At 44.2% G+C, this 16,914-nt stretch overlaps 2 protein-coding genes across 5 annotated transcripts in view; both read left to right on the forward strand.

Moving 5' to 3' along the window:
* The window catches only part of BMP2K (BMP2 inducible kinase), a 136,662-nt gene that overhangs the window by 31,279 nt on the left and 88,469 nt on the right, over positions 1 to 16,914 (forward strand). The gene's annotated exons all lie outside the window — the stretch shown is intronic.
* RASSF6 (Ras association domain family member 6) lies at positions 449 to 16,199 on the forward strand. 4 transcript variants are annotated; one of them, XM_083862335.1, is made up of 11 exons: positions 449 to 575; positions 689 to 794; positions 9,119 to 9,197; positions 9,539 to 9,690; positions 11,456 to 11,547; positions 11,995 to 12,179; positions 12,284 to 12,385; positions 13,590 to 13,641; positions 14,144 to 14,262; positions 14,352 to 14,449; positions 15,142 to 16,199. In XM_083862335.1, the coding sequence occupies exons 2-11, from the start codon at positions 721 to 723 to the stop codon at positions 15,215 to 15,217; spliced, it is 1,029 nt and encodes a 342-aa protein (XP_083718461.1). In that variant the 5' UTR covers positions 449 to 575; positions 689 to 720; the 3' UTR covers positions 15,218 to 16,199. The 4 variants fall into 4 exon arrangements, with proteins under 4 accessions (XP_083718461.1, XP_083718463.1, XP_083718462.1 ...); XM_083862337.1 differs by adding an exon at positions 5,205 to 5,294 and having other exon boundaries at positions 496 to 794; XM_083862336.1 differs by having other exon boundaries at positions 565 to 579.

Here is a 16,914-nt window from a genome sequence, read left to right on the forward strand (position 1 = left end):
TGATCTGATGAATGAATTATTTGCTGGAAACAGATGGGCAAACAGTAGGAACTGGGAAGGTGTGTCTTGGTTCAATTCTTTTTTCTAGCTTAAGCATCTGCTTATGCAATTTACTGCTGAGCAATTAAAGTAAGAGGCAAGGCTTTCCTTCTTACAGATGCAGCTCTTACACAGTAATATTCATAAGAGTATTATTATACAGTTCAGCAAAAATAACTGGGTGGGGTTAAGGGATCAAGCTGTGCTGTCACAATTTGTCGTGATATTCTAAATCTGTTTATCTATGCTGGGGCATGATCTGATGGACTGTACCAGTTATTCCCCCAAACACCGAAGATGGGCATGTATCTGAGGGAAAGCATACTTTATCCAATGGATTAGGAAACGGAGTAGGTTAAAGCCTAACAAGTGCTTTGGGCACAGGATGTTTCGCGGTGTGTCACCAGATGATTTCAGGCAGTCGGCAGGTTCCCTCCCTTTGTAAAGTTAGTGATTAAAGTGTTAACCGGAGCCTCCTGGAGGTGGAACCGTGACTAAAGGGCGGACTCCTGTCAGCGCTCGGAGAAAGGAAAGTGGTAGGTAAATATTCCCGACGTGCATCGAGGTGCGGGGAGTGTCCTGGGCTTCCAGCATTCCCAGTTTGTTGTGCAAAATACTAATTAACAGCTCTGTGGGTCCCGTGCGGCAGCAGAGGCAGCTGCCCGCCAGGGCCATGTTGCCATGCCTCTTTCAGGGCTCGGGGAAAGGTGTGTGAAACTCCTTCTGTGCTTCTCCTGCGCGGATCGCACGCCCAGGTAAGTGCAAAGGAAGGCTGGAGCTGTTCTGCTCGCTGTGTGAGCTGCGGGAGCGGGGGAAACAAGGTCCTTCGCAGCCACGCGGAACTCCGGTCGCACTCCTTCTGGGAGTCATTTGGGTGCCGGAGGGAAGGAGAAATTCTTGCTCAGAAATGCTGGACAGAAGTTCCTAAGCGGTTTGTGAGAGTCACCTGAGATGGGAGCGGGCGGCAGCAGGTAGTGCTGCTCCCCGGCGTGCCCGTGGCCACCAGCCCGCGGTGCCCTTCACTCCGCACCGGTGTCATTTAGAAGTGACCTTGTGCGCTCTTTTCAGCGGCGAAAAACGGCCTATGCCGGTCGGCTGCAAACAGAAGGGCGCTTCTGCTCCTAAAATGGGGTGACACTGTTTGGAAGGGATGTGTGCGAGCCCCGCTCCAGCAATGCCTGAGAGGAGGGAGCGTGTGCGTCTCCTGCGTTGTGCCTGGGAAAGTTAAGGAGCCATAGTCACAAAAACCAACTTACTGTTGTTTTTGTCAAATCCCATTCCGAGCCTGACTGAGCAGAGGGGTTATGCTGTGATTTGTACTGAAGGAGTGTTCTTAATGCTCTGTCCTGAACAGCTAATTATTAAAATAGGTGTGAAGAAATCTGAAAGCCCAAGAAAAAAACAAAGCCCCTTTTTTTAATGGGGAAAACACAGTTGTTCAGAGCAAGTACTTTATTTTAATTACCACCTTTTCCCTTGGTGGCGGGGACATCCCACACAAACAAAAAGAACAAAAAAAGGGAACATGAAGTCCCATAACTAGAGTATGTGACTAGTAAAGTTATTCTGCTGATACTGAGTCTATCTATCTGAACAAATCTTATATTCATCTTTATAGAAACCAGTCATGATTGAAAAATTTGGTAAATACCAGACACTTGTGAGTTTAGAAGATGACTTAGCTGGATATGGTGGTGTGCCTATGGTACAAACTTCGTGCTGTACAAAATATTCTATGTGTGTGTAGTTGATAGCTGGGTTAACAGACAGCTGAGCCTTCTGGTTTCTATAAGAAAAATGGAAGAAGTTGGCCCTATCCTGACTTCCTATGGATTTGGAAGAGCTCTGGGAAGCACTAGGTCAAAATACCTAGGGATCTTTTCTGAGGTTTGGGGTTTTAGTTTCTCTAGCACTGGCAGAGGTTCTGTGTAGCACTCTGCAGGCCCTGTCTTAATACATGGACGCACTAGAAAGCACATCCAGGCTGTTACACAAATTGAGGTGCTGCCTTGCTGCTCCTGCTTGGCTCTGGATCCCAGGCATCCCTCTCTTTCCAATCCTCCTCTGCAGTTGCCTTTTTTTATCTTGCCTTTGTCTAAAAATTTGTGTAGCCATTTGCTCTTAACTTTTGCTTTGTCATTCCTGCACTCTACTGTCCCTGGTCTGTCCCCTTAAGTAAATGACTTTAATATCACTGTACTCAATAAAAGGGACCAAGTCCTCTTATCAGCCTCTGCACTGACACTTGGACTTCTTCTTTGGGGAAGAAACCCTACATTTCAGGTAACATGAACCTTACAGACAAGTACAGCTCATTACCTTTGTGAGATCTGTCTTGTGCCCTGATGTATTGATGCTCTTGCAGCTTTGAAATGTGCACTGGTCTGTTTTCCCTTTGCTTTTCCTAGACTCCTCCAATACTTGCAGTCCTCCTCTAGAGATGCTCAGTTTGCAGCTGCCCTGGTTTTCATTTCCTCCTGACTTTCCCTTTGCTTTCCTTTCCTTCCATACTATGTATTTCGTGCTTCAGTCAGTCTTCCTGCAAGCATTAGGCTTCTACTTGGTTAAGTCTCAGGCCAGCAATTTAGTCTAGCCAAGATCCCACTTTCTAGGTGTAACCTATCTGAGGAAATTCTGCCCTTCTAGTCTAGTTTAAGGTAATGGTAGAGACACCAAGTAAGTCAGGAGATGACTTTGAATAAATGACACAGGCAGATACATTTGGAGTGTCTGGAAAATTAGCATGGTTTGGTTGGTTCAAATGAAATGGGAGCAATAGAAAAGGTATTTCACTTCTGTTTGCTTCCTCAAAAGGACTACAGGGAAGTGACATGGAAAGCAGCAAGATAGCAGGAGGTGATGGAAAATCTAACAGCTTTGTGGATTTAGGGAGCGCCAGTGCAAATATCGTGACATCTGTTGTGGCAGGTACTGGTGTCAGGGAAGTCACTGTGTGGTGGCAACCCACAGGTTTAGGGCTTGGTTAAAAATAAGCACTGTAAGAGGTGTACAGCCAGAATGTGCCCATGGGAAGGGTCCAGGGAGAGGAGATTCATCTCTGGAGTGAGCTGGTGGTGTGGAAGTGTTTAGTACAAGGCTGATAAACACAGCAGATCACATAAGTGAGGAAAACATAGTGAGAGTTGTGCTTCTCTGCCAGCCATAGGAGAGAATGCTTTGTCCTGGATGTTAGGCCTGTGAGGGAGAGAAAGAAAAAGGCATTAGTGAAGAATTATTCCCATCACCACCCACTCTTCCAGTTAGCTTTATTTTCAGCATTTTTACGGCACCCGACTGATTAAAATCTGTTCAAGGTGTTTAAGGCAAATAATTTACTAGGAGCCATCCACTGCATAGCAAAACACAGCGTTCATCTCTTTTTTTGTGTGTGTAAAGGTCACTTCTCTCCGTGTGCAGAGATCAGCTTTTTCTTTCAGATGAATCATTTTAGGGCCAAATACTGTAGAAAAGAGTGCAACAACAAGCAGTGAACCGGTGCTGGAGCTTTCCAGTGTCACTGCTCTACAGCTAATAGAGGTGACTTGGCTATCCACTGCTCTTAACATGTTGTTTCCTGACAGGTGGGAGGAAGCTGAGGTGTATGTTCAGTTATTCAGGTGCCAAAGTACACAAACTCCTCTGCATCTTGTAAAAATGGTTTGAAATTACACTGACAGAGGCAGCTGCTTCACTTAGAGCTCTTAAGTAAATGGCATAAAATCAGATTTCAGGGTGTGGCCAGTGGTTACTAAAGTAATTTCAGAGGGGTGGTATACAGCAGTGTATTCCTCACACACAAATTCATGTCTGTACAGAAGTCCCTGGGCTTGTTTGGCTTTCAGGTATGTTATTGTGTTGATGGATGTCACCCAAAGGACAAAGGGCGTGCTGCTCCTTTCAGTGAGCTCCTGACAGAGCACTGCTAGAAACACCAGCTGTTCAGATAAAGCTCATTTTGGTAGTGCACTATGGTTTTAGGAGTTATGAAATAACTTCCTGTATATTTTGTAAGGTGAAGATCATGATTTTTATATGCAAAGCTGCTCATTTGTCCACATACGTAGTTTTTTAGAAGATATTTATCTATGATTATGGAAAATTGCTGACATCTAAAAAAGCAGCTCAGTAGTGCAGTACACAGAGGTGAGATGATTACTCTTTGCCCAGCCATGATCTGTTCCCTAAATCAATTTTTAGAAGGCTGCTTGTCATTGGGACTATAGACAGTCAACTACTTTGCAGATATCTTTGACCAGGCCCTGTCCAATGCTGTCTGAAATCAGATTCAAGTCAATCCCCTGGCATAAGGGACAATGGACATTGAGTGCTGTGAGCCAAATTCCTTTGTCATCATGCCCAAATAAAAGAAATGGAAGTGGAATGATCAACTTCCAGTGCAGTCTTTGGAGATGTTACTGCTTTTCATGGGATTCTTTTAGGGTTTTTCCCCACAACGTGTGATGCCACTTGTTCAGTTAACTCTTCACTCCTCCTTTTATTCTGATACCCCAGGGTAAAGGAAAGAGCCTAGATTCCATAATTAAGCTTTATTGAGGAATGCAATGTTGAAGTCTTGTGGGTCTGCCTCATTGCCTGCATAATATGCTCAAATCCCAGTGTGGAAATCTGTAAATTGTATTTCCCCCTCCCTGGAATTACCATCTTGTTCTCTCTTTGCTATTCCACTTGGTTTCTTGGTGTGCTGCAGGACACTGCTAATCATCAACACTCCTTCCCTTGCCTAGTTTTAGGAGTCTGGATGAGAGTGGTTTGCTGAGTCACGGGGCGTTTCGGTGACCCTGGGTAATGCCCTGTCCACAGTGGACACACGGATTCTGGTACATGGGCTGATGTCTCAGACTGCTAACATCTCCAGCATAATCCTGGAGTTGAAGTAGTTTTAAAACTGCTTGAGAAAGTCCTGGTAGATGTATCACTTGGGGATTTAAAGTACTGATATATACTTGATGGGAACAGCTTATGGCTTTTTTTATTAGGAGTGGGAAATACTTTGGTATTAAGGCAAAGTATGAAATAGTCAAAATATGGTGTAGTGAGCCCCCAGCTTGAGTGTCCTAGCCAACTAAAGCTTTGTGCTTGGTTACTGTTCCATCTTTTGTAGTAGCAGTAGTGAATGTATTTACTTTTTTTGCCCTTTTGCTTAGATTCATCTCCTCTGAGTAAATGAAGAAAGTGACTATGAAGGCACAGCATCTGCCTTCTGTTTTCATCAATGAAGAGAAGTTTGTAACCAGGTAAATTACTAAAGCCCTGAATATTTAATGACTTTGCTGCTTTCTTTCAAGTTATTCCATATTTATTCCTTGACAGGGAATCCCGTAGGGAGCTGAGTCTGTAGCAACAGCAATCCATACCATTTGGTTAGTTTAACCTGTCTACAGAACAGAGGTGGCCTTTACCATGGAATTAAAATAATAGAGCATTAAACCTTTGGGTCTGCAGTTTTTGCTCTGTAAGGAGAACAGCCCTTCTACAGGATTCTGAGATAAAATTCCAAGTTAGGGAAGAAGACCTTCCTGTCTTGGAAATCTGTTGGAATTGACCATAAGTTCCAGAGGTGAGCTCTGCTTGTCTGCAGCTTGGAGTTTGGCAGCCCCAGATTGCAGGGGGTCTGCGCAGAAAGACTTTTGGGCTGCCAGCTCTCAGCTGTGGTCAGAGGAAGTGACCTACTTGTAAAAAAAAGCTTGGAATTGCAGTCTAACTGTCATTTGTGGGATGCTTCTCCACAGTTCAGTCTCCCTGGGAGGAATTTTTCCTACTGCTGCCCCAAACTCTGAGCCACCTGGCATTTAGCTCCATTCCCTTTCTTACAGGATTGTTTTTCCCCTGTTGGCAAGGGCACAGGAGCTGGAAGAAGAGCCTCTCTTCTCTCTTCATTTCCACTGCTCTTGGTCTTCCCATGGGAAAGAAACTACTTGTAGACCCAGCCTGGGATGGGATCTGCAATGGAATTTATTGTGCTGCAGTAGAGATTTGTTCCTGAATCCTGGTACTTTCCTATGTGGCCTAAGCAATGCTGTTTTCTCCCTTTCCAAGGAAGGGTGTCAGGGCTTTGCCCAGAGCCCACAGGCAGCAGATGCATCACTCCCTTTCTCTTCAAGAGTTGTTCCCTTTATACTGCTGCTAATTTGGGATGCAGTGCTTTTGTGTCAGAGGTAATTAATGTGTGTGAACTTGGCATGCAAAGGTGTTTGGAAATGTACCAATTGAACCAGTGTCTCTGGGGCTTTATTCCCCTATATGCTTGCCTGTTCATGTGATGAAATGTGCATCCCAGTTGAGACCTTTCTTCATGACAGCCATGGTTTAAACTTCCTTTGCCTTGCAAAAAGGGAAGTAAGTGTTTCAAGAACCACTGACATTCCATATACACTTAGGCTTGCTTCCAATGCAATTTCCAGACTGTCATCCCTCATCTGTACTTTGAATCTGCTGTTACACTACTTCTCTTCCAGTTCTATCCTGCAAATCTTGCTGATGGGGCAAGCTTGCTGTTTGGGAATTGCACAATGGCTGGATCAAAAGGCTGACCAAAGCTTGTGGGATGATTTGGCTGGCTGAACTGCTGCATCTCCAACATAACTGCCATAAATATTCACAGACTGTGTGTAGGGCTTGGGCAGGAGAGGGCACAGGTGAGCTGGGTTAGTGTTTCCAGAGAGCAGCCTGGGTTCTGTTGTGGTTTACCACTGGGGCACCTGATCTGGCAGCTCCTTTGTATTCTGCTTTTGCTGCTGAAGAAAGTGGTGAATCTGCAGTGCATGTTATGTTCCTGGGGTGAGTTGTTCTGCCAACAATTACGTGGGTTTGGTTTCTCTTAATGGCTGTATTTGGCTGTTGTCACAAAGCTGCTTGCAACACAACAGCTGCTGATTTTCTAGACACCAAACTCAGCAGAGATGGCATCTGTCTCTAGGTTAGGGCAGTAGGAAGATGTGTTACAGTAAGACTACTTCTAGAACTAAGCTGGTGCACATATTCCCTTCTGGGGCAAAAATAAGGATTTTTTTTTTTCTTATGTTACTACTACACAAAGATAAACAAGTCAGAGTTAGCTGCTGTTAATCACTCCCTCAGGGCTTTTCTAATTGCTTGTGTGGTTTGTCACTGTTTGTTCCACTAATGTAAGGCTGAAACCTGAAGGATTTACTTACCCGAACTTCTGGGGAAGGTAAGGGCAAGTTTTTCTAGACAAGGCAAGAAACTGTGAAAATCTTGAGAGCTTGCTCTGAGAAATAGAATCTGCTTCAGAAATGACCCTTACCACACCACTTACTGCTGTTAGTCTCTTATTTTATTTGCCTTTGCAGTCAGCGTAGACTAAGAGTAATAGGTGAGCCTCAGAGTGTGACCCAAGTCCCTTATGTATTTCTAATCCATCTTCAAGGAGCTCACCTTCCCAACTTCCTACTTGGAAAAAAACTTGTGAAATAACAGCTGTCAATAAAATGGTTGCCAAATGCTGTGAAATGCAAAAAGACTTGAGTTTGAAGCACCCCATGAGCAGGATCAGCAGGTCTGTCACAATACCTGTCAGACAGAGCTGCCTATCTGCTGCTTGTCTGATAATCATGAATTGCATCTGGAGCTTGCCCGTGTACGAGGCCAAGACGTGCTTAATCTTGCTTACCTGTAGCCAGCATGATCAGAACTGGGCTTGGATCTGATTTCTTACCCAAATCTGTTTGCATTCCCTTTTGGTGGGATGACCTGAATGTGGTCACTCACAGCTCACAAGACAAAGAACCTGTAATGAGCTATTTCTACCCAAAGCAAAGAAGGGGTTTTGCCACCAGTATTCCAAGGATTTAAGAGCAAAGTAAGTCAAAGTAGATGTTGAAAATCCTTGTTTAGATTCCAGTTAAAGCTGGATAAAGCTGGTTAAAAATATTTTTGTGTGTGGAATTGGAGTAATGTAAAGTAAATAATGTACATCCACAGGGAATCCAGTGAACCTTGAGTTTAGGAGTGCAGCCCTTGTCCTCATGTTACCTGCTAGGTAAAAACCTGGTTGATCTTTTCCCTTCTCACCATGGTAAAAAGCTCTCTAAAGCAACAGGACACTGTTCTTTTTATTAAGTGGAGAGGGGAGGGAAAGATATGCCAAGGAAAGCTTTCCATGTTCTGAATAGCTTCAGCAGCTCTCTGAGGAACACGTGGTGTAGAGTTTGCAAGTGCTGTGTGTTTGATCTGTGGGCCTAGAGCTCACACAAATGTGGAAATAAAAGGCACTATTTGGAAGCAAACCTGGTGTCTGCACACATCACTGCGAGGCAGGACATGAAACCACTGTAATCATTAGTCCCTAAGGAAGAACTTGTACACTTCCATGCAGTTGTTCCCCATGGTTAACCACCTTTGCTGGTGGGAATTGCTTGCTTGAATTACAGTCTCAGTCATCTTTAAATGCTGTGGGGAAGAGTGTTTCATTCTTGATGGCCTTGAAATACATTTCAATTAATGCTGTCATTGCTCAGCCCTCCATAGCCTGAGCTGCAGCTGGCTTTTTGTTTCCATGACTCCTTGCTTGTTTGCAGAAGTTCTCTTTATCTTCCTTCCTTTCTCCTGTCAGCAAAGATGTGGTGCAAATCTATTCTGTTTCAAGCAGAGAGAAATAGAAATGTTAGACATCCTGTAGGTGTTTGGAGATAAGAAAAGTATCTGCAGCAGTATTAAAACTGAATGAAAGCCATCATGCCGGGAAAACCAAGCGCAGCCTAGTTAAAATAACCTCCAACATTTATGCATGGCGATGTTGTTCTGTTTGCTTCCTCCTCATGACTGCTACAGAGGTGCAAAGTACAAGCTATTCTGGGCCAGTGTTATTAAGGTCATGTGGGACTAACTAATTAATTTCCTCTGGGTCTTTCAAGAAGCAACTTCTGAGCAACCCAATAACTTGACAAAACTTTACTCTCAGAAAGTGATGTATAGATCATTAATAAACTTGTACAAGGATGATGTGAGGAGCACAGTTACGGGGTGCTACTCTGCCATATGCCACCTGCATTTTACAGACATGTTAAAAATATTTTTTTCATTGTGATCTTTATTCTAGAGAGCAGCTCAGTTCTCTTCTGAAGAATTATAACTCTTACTATTCAGATCAAGAGAATCTGCAGCTGACATATAATCAGGTAAGGATTTAGGGATGAGAAACTCCACTAATCTGGACATCACAAATCAGTGCTCTCTTCTCCTCACAGCACTGGGCTCCAGCACTTGCTGTGGTGTTTTTATTGCATGACACATTCCATCTGATATAATAAACCAGAGCTGGTTTCCCGAACTGATCAGGCTGTTTTGGAAATTGCTTAAAACTGAGGTTACATGTTCTCCAAGTAACCTGTTCGAGGGCTGTGTCAGCCTCAGTGATTTTACTGTATTCCTGTTACTTAGAGGGGAGATAGATTATTATTAGTTGATTATTTTTACTCTGTTATTATGCAGCACTAACTATTTCACTGTTTTTCTCCAGCAAGAAGGAAGCACACCGTTCATTGAAGGAATCCTCTCAATATTCTGGGGAGTGCGACATCCTATCCAATTAAAAATTCAGGATGAGAAGCAGATACCCTCTTTTGTAACCATGAAGTCAACGGAGAATGTGGGGTTTTTCCCAAGTAAAGGGTAATGTATGAACTTCCCTAAGGAGGCTAGCTTTGCGAGATAGCTCATGTTGTGGCTTCAATGGATGTGGCTGGCTGCACTGGATATCCCAGATTCCCCAAAGGTCATGGTGGTGGCTGGGCAGCAGAGCCTTTCAACAGCTTCTGCTGAGTGGAAAGGTGTGTGTTTGTAGCATCTGTGTTTGGCCCTTAGGCTGAGGAGCTGGAGGAGGCTGCTGTTTTTCATGGGAACTGGCTATTCCTATATAAGGACTAGGAAATTGACATATATAAAAATATTGGAAAAGACCCAAACAAACCCTGCTTGTTTCCACGTACACCTGATACTGGTAGCCCCTGAAAGGCCTCATGTTGGTGCATACACTAGAGCATGAAGCCAAAATCTGGTAGGTAAGTGCTGAGGGATTGTCTGTCCCAGCTTACATTCCCAGGTATGTGAGATGTGGAACCATTGCTGCTCAGATGAAGTTCAAGTCAGGGAATGAATACTGGCTTTGTCTGTGCAAAATTTACTGTAAAAACCCCCTTAAAATGCCCACAGACCAGCTGTTCCAGCTGCTGCCAATGACATTTCATATCCCAGTGTGTTGTGCTCAGCTGATAGAGGTACTCAGTGTACTTTTTCTTTGTTTTGAACACTGTTTCCCCAGCCTTGGTTGGTGAATTTGATGAGCTGAATCTTGTAATACAGAGGCAGAGCCAATGTTCCCCCTGAATGACTCCCTGATAAATTTTGTATTGCAGAATTTATTTTTTAATTACTTATTTTAGATTGCATGCGGAACATGTTGGAAGTAGGGATTTAATTCTGCCACCTTTGCAGCTGTGGAGTTCCAGTAAAGTCTTCTTCCCCATTCTTGGCTGTTGAAATTCAGGGATGAATTTTGACAGGAGTAACTAGGAAAGAACCTGAACTTTAGGCAAATCTGGCTTTTGATTTACCTTCACCAGGTCTGCTGGTATGGGGTGCACGTGGCCTGCAGGGGAGTTCTTGAAAAACTTCTGACTGGTGGAAATCTGTATCCTAAAGTAAACATTTTAACTCATGATCCCAGAAACGTGGGGCTGCCCTGACATGCTTTAAGGTATGCAGAGCAGCTTGGCTGTCTGATCTTAAATGAACTTGGTAAATGTGTGGAATACAACCAAGATCTTGTTTGGCATGTAAATTGGGGATAGCTGAATATCGTTGGCAATACACACACACACACACACACACACACACACACACAGATTCATTTTTAATATTGAGCTACAGATTCCTTTAGCCTCAGAGCAGTAACTGGCTGAAGACCTTATGCTGAAGAGTTAAGGCAACGATTTATGGAAATATTGACATGAATATAGTTTTTCTGAAAGGCTGGATGGAACTTCCTGCTCCCTTTCTTAGTGCTGGTTTGGACAGCACAAGGGCCTGTATGTAATTTAACCTGTGTAACAGACCTGTGTTCTATAACTATTAAACAACAATATATGTTTTGTGTGCCTGCCTGGTAGTCTGAGTGTGATTCATCCAGGGCGTTGATGTAAAACAGATCAGGGATTACTTCACGTTGTTTAAGTTATGTCCTGGTTGATGTTCAACAGGTTCTGAATTGGATGTGCTACATTTGGGATCCTTGGTCATACCATATTTTCATATCTGATTTTTTAATGATTTAAACTAAAATTACCATGCTGAAGTCTGTAAGTTGAGCAGGGATAGGAATGTATTACATCACTGAGTTAATGAGCAGTCAATGATAACTACATGTTTGATCTTTCAGGGGACTGACTCGCTGGGGAGAATTTGATGACCTCTATCACATTAGCGGGGATACACTGAAGTCTCCTGAGGAACAGACAGATCTTGAGCAAAGTTAGTATTGGTGCTGTCATGTTAACAAAAAATTCTGTGTTCTGTGACAGTGCAAAAGGAATCTCACACATCAGGCCTTCCCTGCCAGCAAAGGGAAATCTCTTTGCTCTGTGTAACATGAACCACAAGCTGAGGAAACACCTAGGGTTGGTTAGAGCAAACGGTGCTGTGCAGGTGACTTGGTGAACAGCCTGTGATAATGGGCTGTTTCTTTTATCAAAGAAATCATTCCCAAGGGAACAAAACAGCAAACTACAACCACTGCAATCAGCCTATTCTTCACTGTATGCCTATGCCTTGTTCCTCTCCTGCTCCACCCTCCTCCCACCTCCCCAAATGATAAACAGTAAATAAAGCCCTTCACTGAGAGCCTCCTTCCTCAGAGGGTGCTGGCAGAGAGTGGCGAGCAGCTGAGCTGCACATGATGTGTGGTTTTATTCTGCCCAGGTTATCCGTATTACGAAAGTCACATACTGAAGTCCTGGAGGGAGCAGGAGCTCAACTGTGCCACCCTGCCCCGGACCAGCAGCGATGCCACAGCCGTGCGCAAGAGGACCAAGTTCCCCACCATAACCAGGACAGAAGTGGAATCTCACACGTTCTCAATCAATGGCCACTTCTACAACCATGAGGTAGGAAATTTTAGGCTTGGCTTTGTCACCTGAGGGATAGGGAACCCTGTCCAGCGCGTCTTTCTTTAACGCTCACGCCGCGGTGTGACTGTTCTTGTTCCCAGACATCAGTTTTCACTCCAGCTTTTGGATCGGAAACCAAAATAAGAATCAACAGCCAAATGAGAACCAGACAAGTGATAGAGCAGTTGCTTCGTAAGTTCAAGGTAAGTCTGCTGGCAGGGGGAAGTGTGGATGTGTTCTGGAAATGTTAATTCTGATGTGCACTCCAGCACTGCGGTAAAGATGGAAAATAACTGGGCGGGGGTATTGCATGGAGTAGCGTGTAAAAAAACAACCCACATGGGCAATTTTAAATGCTTGGGTTGGGTTTTTATGTTAGTGTTTCATGGCCCTCAGAGGCCAGAAAAGTTACACGGTGTGTGGCGATGGGAGAAACTGCAGAGCCGCTTCTCTCGGCTCCGCGCTCCCGGCGCTGCCCGGGCCGACAAAGGCCGCGCATTGCCCGTGGCGGTGCTGCCCTCCCGCGGACAGACCCGGGAACTGCGGCTGGCGTAAACCAGCACCAGTGTCTGGGACGTGCTTTCCCTTAAAGCCGGGCATATGGAGCCATGCGGAAAGTTAGAGTTAAAGGTACTGCTCAAGGTCAGTGCCATAAGTGTCTGAAACTTGTTTGTAGTGGTTTTTTCCCCCTTGGAATTTCCTTGGAACCATCTCCCCCCAACAGAGCTGTATGTGGTCAAAAATAGCTTTGCCCTTACTACTGCATATTTCTCAAATATCTTGACTTTGCATGGCTGCTTAGTGTTTAATTTGTACTTTAATGGTCTTAAGCGTCCCATTTAACTTGTCTAGAGACTTCACTATTGCAGAACTACTTCATGTAGTTAGTAAGACTTGGGAGTGTCTTGGAAGGAAAACTTAACTTCTGGGAGTAATAAGGAAGGAAATTACAGAGCAGAGTGTGAAGTTGTAGGGAATAAATGGCAAAGTTAGGGTTCAAAAGCTCCTGCTGTTTTCTTAATGTGGCTGTCAGGCACGAGGGTAGGTCACAGGGGTTTACCTTGATGGCAACACAAACAGCAGATCTACATGTGATGGGAGAAGTAAGCTATATGAAGTAGTTAAGGATGCTGCAAGTAAACCAGGCAGGAAAGATCTGAGGTTACAGTGTGTTGCTGATTTGGGCAGCATGGGAATGCAGGGGTTACAGCTGGCACAGGGACAGTGAACATGGCAGCACAGGTTCCTGTCTTATCCAGGTGCAGGATCTTTTAACTCTTCTACAGATTGGATCCCTGTCTTCGACTCTGATCCAAATCTCTGAGCGGATACACACAGGGAAAATGTTTTGAGAGGGAAGTGCTGGGAAGATCTGTGAGTCTGAATTGATTCTCTTTTTATTCACAGATAGAAAACAGCCCCCATGAATTTGCACTTTACGTTATCCATGCGTCTGGAGGTAAGCCAGCCACTGCTGCCTCATCACTTACTCTCTAATCATTCTCTGTGTGTGTGGGTGGAATGTGTCCCTTGGAGTAACAGGACTTGTTCCAGGCCTCTGTCCTTGTTTGTGTACTGTGTGTGTGGGGTGGTATTTTGCCTTCTCAGGACCCTTCAGAGATGTCTCCTCTGGAGAGAAAAAGCTGAATAATTGTATTGGGGGCCTTTCAGCTGTCAGCTTTGGATTGCATATGCCGAGTACAACAAAGTACTCATTGTTCAGTGGAAAAGGTTCACTTCCATAGGAGTTTACTCCTACTTTTTCAGGAAAAGGGAGATTTTATCTTTATTAATGGGAACTGAGGGAGAAGGTAAAAGGCACAATATTAGGAACTTGTTGGTATCTGGTAATTGCACTTAAGCCAGTATGGGATCCGTGTCAGGAAAAAAGGCAGATGACTGCAGGTGGTAGAGCCCCTGTGGGATATTCCATGTTTCATGTCATTGCTTATAAATTCCAGAAAAGAAGCAGTTGAGGAGTGGAGATGTTCCCTTGCTGCACAGGCTGCTGCAGGGGCCCTCTGAGAAGATTGCCAAGTTTTTTCTCATGGATGGGGATGTGGAAGAGATCAGCAGTGACGTACGTACATCCTCACTTCTTACAGTAGTTCATGGAACTTTTCTCAGTGACCATAGTTGGTAGTGCCTTTCTTGTCTTCTCCTTGTTAGGTTGCTCAGTACATTTCATTTCATCTTCCCTTTTTGGAATCGATTCTGCGCAGAATAAATGAAGAAGAGAAGCAGGAGATTCAACAGACAGTTGCAAGGTAAGCAGACATAAAATGAGGTGTCACAGAGTCCAGGGCAACCTGTACAATTGTGGCCTGGCTCATGAGTAGAACATACAGATGTAGCAGAGTGCAGATAGAACACTGTGATGGCAAGGCTGAAGGGAGTGGGAGGGTTTGTAATCCTTTCCCTATCCTGTTGCTCTTAAAGAGTCCAGAATTACTGACTACACACAGAGTGAGGTCTTCAGAAAATCTGGACTCTCAGGGTAACTTCTCTTTATTTTGTTTGCTGTTTGCTTTCTGAGCCTTTGACTGGTTCCTCAGTTTGTACTTGCTGCTGTGTATTCCTTTGGAAAGAATAAATGCAGTACACACATGGTACTGTTTTGGTTCTGTAGCATTTAAGCCATATCAGTGCCAGATGTCCCTTTAAAACTTGAGGTGAATGACAGGAATCCCCCTGCAGTAGCTCAAAACTCCCCACAGGTACAAGCCAGAGGGGCTCCCTTATTTGTGAGCCCCTGAGTCCTGAGTCCAAGAGGCTACAGCAGCCATAGATCTGTTACTGGATGATGGGCTGATAATCATGTTGAATCAAAGTGTCCAGAAGATGTTTAGAAAATACCAAACTTGCCTGCATTGGGAAAGTTTTCGTTGCCATTTGACCAGCTCATTGGAATTTGGGTTGAAGGTTTGCAGAGGTTATTTAAATGCATTCTCCCTCTCAGGTACGTGAGAGAGAGGAGATTGATCCAGCAACACCTTCACAGTCGAAGAGTTAAAAAAACAGAGACTACGGTGTGATGGGATGGCCCCTTGGGAACACCCGGGAATGGCCCCTCCTAAATGCCTGGGCTGCTGAAGGGCAGTCCTTGCTGGGCTGGGATTGAGGAGTGCTTCAGCCTCGGGGAGCGCAAACTGGGGAAGTCTCTCTTCACCACTAAACAACTGCAGCTGCCCCCACTCCTGCAGCACTGGAGTGCAGGCTGTAACCACCTAAGGAGATGGACTACAACACCTGGACAACAGATGCTGAATCTGACTTGGAACTTAGGCAAAAAAAATCCCCTGGAAAGCCCAAGGCTTTATATCCTGCTGATGTGTGACCTGGTACCAAGAGGCTGGCGTAGAAAAATACTGCAATAACCAATGTGCTGATAGAAATATGCAAATCAGGAAAATGGTTATCCCTCTGTTAGAGAAATACTAGCATTAATGTATTAGCAGAAAGCTTTTCAGTAGAGCCAAGTGGCAGAAGATACTTGTGTATTTAAGATTGCAGGTAGAATTTTCATTTAAGTTATAAAGTATCCATGCAAGATGCCTGAAATCCACTGCCTTCCGCCTGGTGGATGCTGAAACTGCCTAAGCTTTGAGCTACTGTTGAAAAACAAAAAACCATAACTGGGTTTCCCACTTAGGAACTGCTCAGCTCTTAGCAATGACAGGGAATTTATCACTGAAATACCTTGTGAGCTGCAAAGTAAGAACTGACTAAACACTGTTGGGTCCTGCAAGGCATCTCAGTGATTTTTGTAGTTGGAATAAATGATCGTGTTCCTTCCTATGTTTTCTGTTTGAAAGGGAATTGAGAAGTGCTCAGTGAGAGGCTGTGAGTTACAGGCATGGAGGGTTGGGCTCATGGCCTCCCTAGGGATGCAGTTTGAGTCCAGTCCAGCCCCACACAGGGCACAGCAGCCAACTGTCATATCCTTTCTGGCTGAGTTGTGTTGAATGTTAGAGCTCAAATTATAGAGATGTAAATAAATTAATTCTGTGCACAGTTCATTGTCCTCCTGCAGTAGTTGGTTGTTTTTACCTGATATCTGTGGCTTACCTTTGCTGCCTTTGTCTTATGCAGGTAACAAACACTTGTGAGGAAGGAAAGGAATGTGCAGAACATGTTGCCTAGAAATTGTGTGGAGTAAATCAAATTGTAAAACTTTACACTGCCCAAAATCATGTTACTGGGATGTGAATTCAGAAAGTAAACGTCAAGGTGCTGACTGAAGCTCCTCGGGTTGGAGCAAGTGTGTTGTTTCAAAGTTCAGTTTATAATCCTACCTAGGAAAATGGTTAGGGACAAGGGAGTACAGAGGGCAGAAATAAAAATAATTAATGGTTAAGAGTTAGGAATTAAATGACAGTAGCCTCCCAGCTGCAAATGAAAGTTCCTTGAAGCAGCAGAGCGTGCCTTGAAGTGGAAGTATTGGAATATTAAATAATTTCTTGCACAGCCTATATGGAAAAGAGGTGTTTCCAAGCAGGTTCTCCAATATTCTTTGTATGTCCAGTCTTCCTAAAATAAGCCCTTTTTTTCACCATCTGATGTCCAAGACTTGGATCCTTTTCATTTCTTTCATCTTGCTGAATTGGGACTGAAAACTGCTGGAAGAGAGGTCTGGGATAGGACACAGACCTGATGCTGTTGGCCAGGATTTTGGGGTGAGTGAAATCATGCTGTGACTGTTTTGTGGTTTGTTCTTTGTGTGTGCTGTGCT

This window comes from Zosterops lateralis, assembly GCF_965231275.1.
Source record: "Zosterops lateralis genome assembly, chromosome: 5".
Taxonomy (NCBI): domain Eukaryota; kingdom Metazoa; phylum Chordata; class Aves; order Passeriformes; family Zosteropidae; genus Zosterops; species Zosterops lateralis.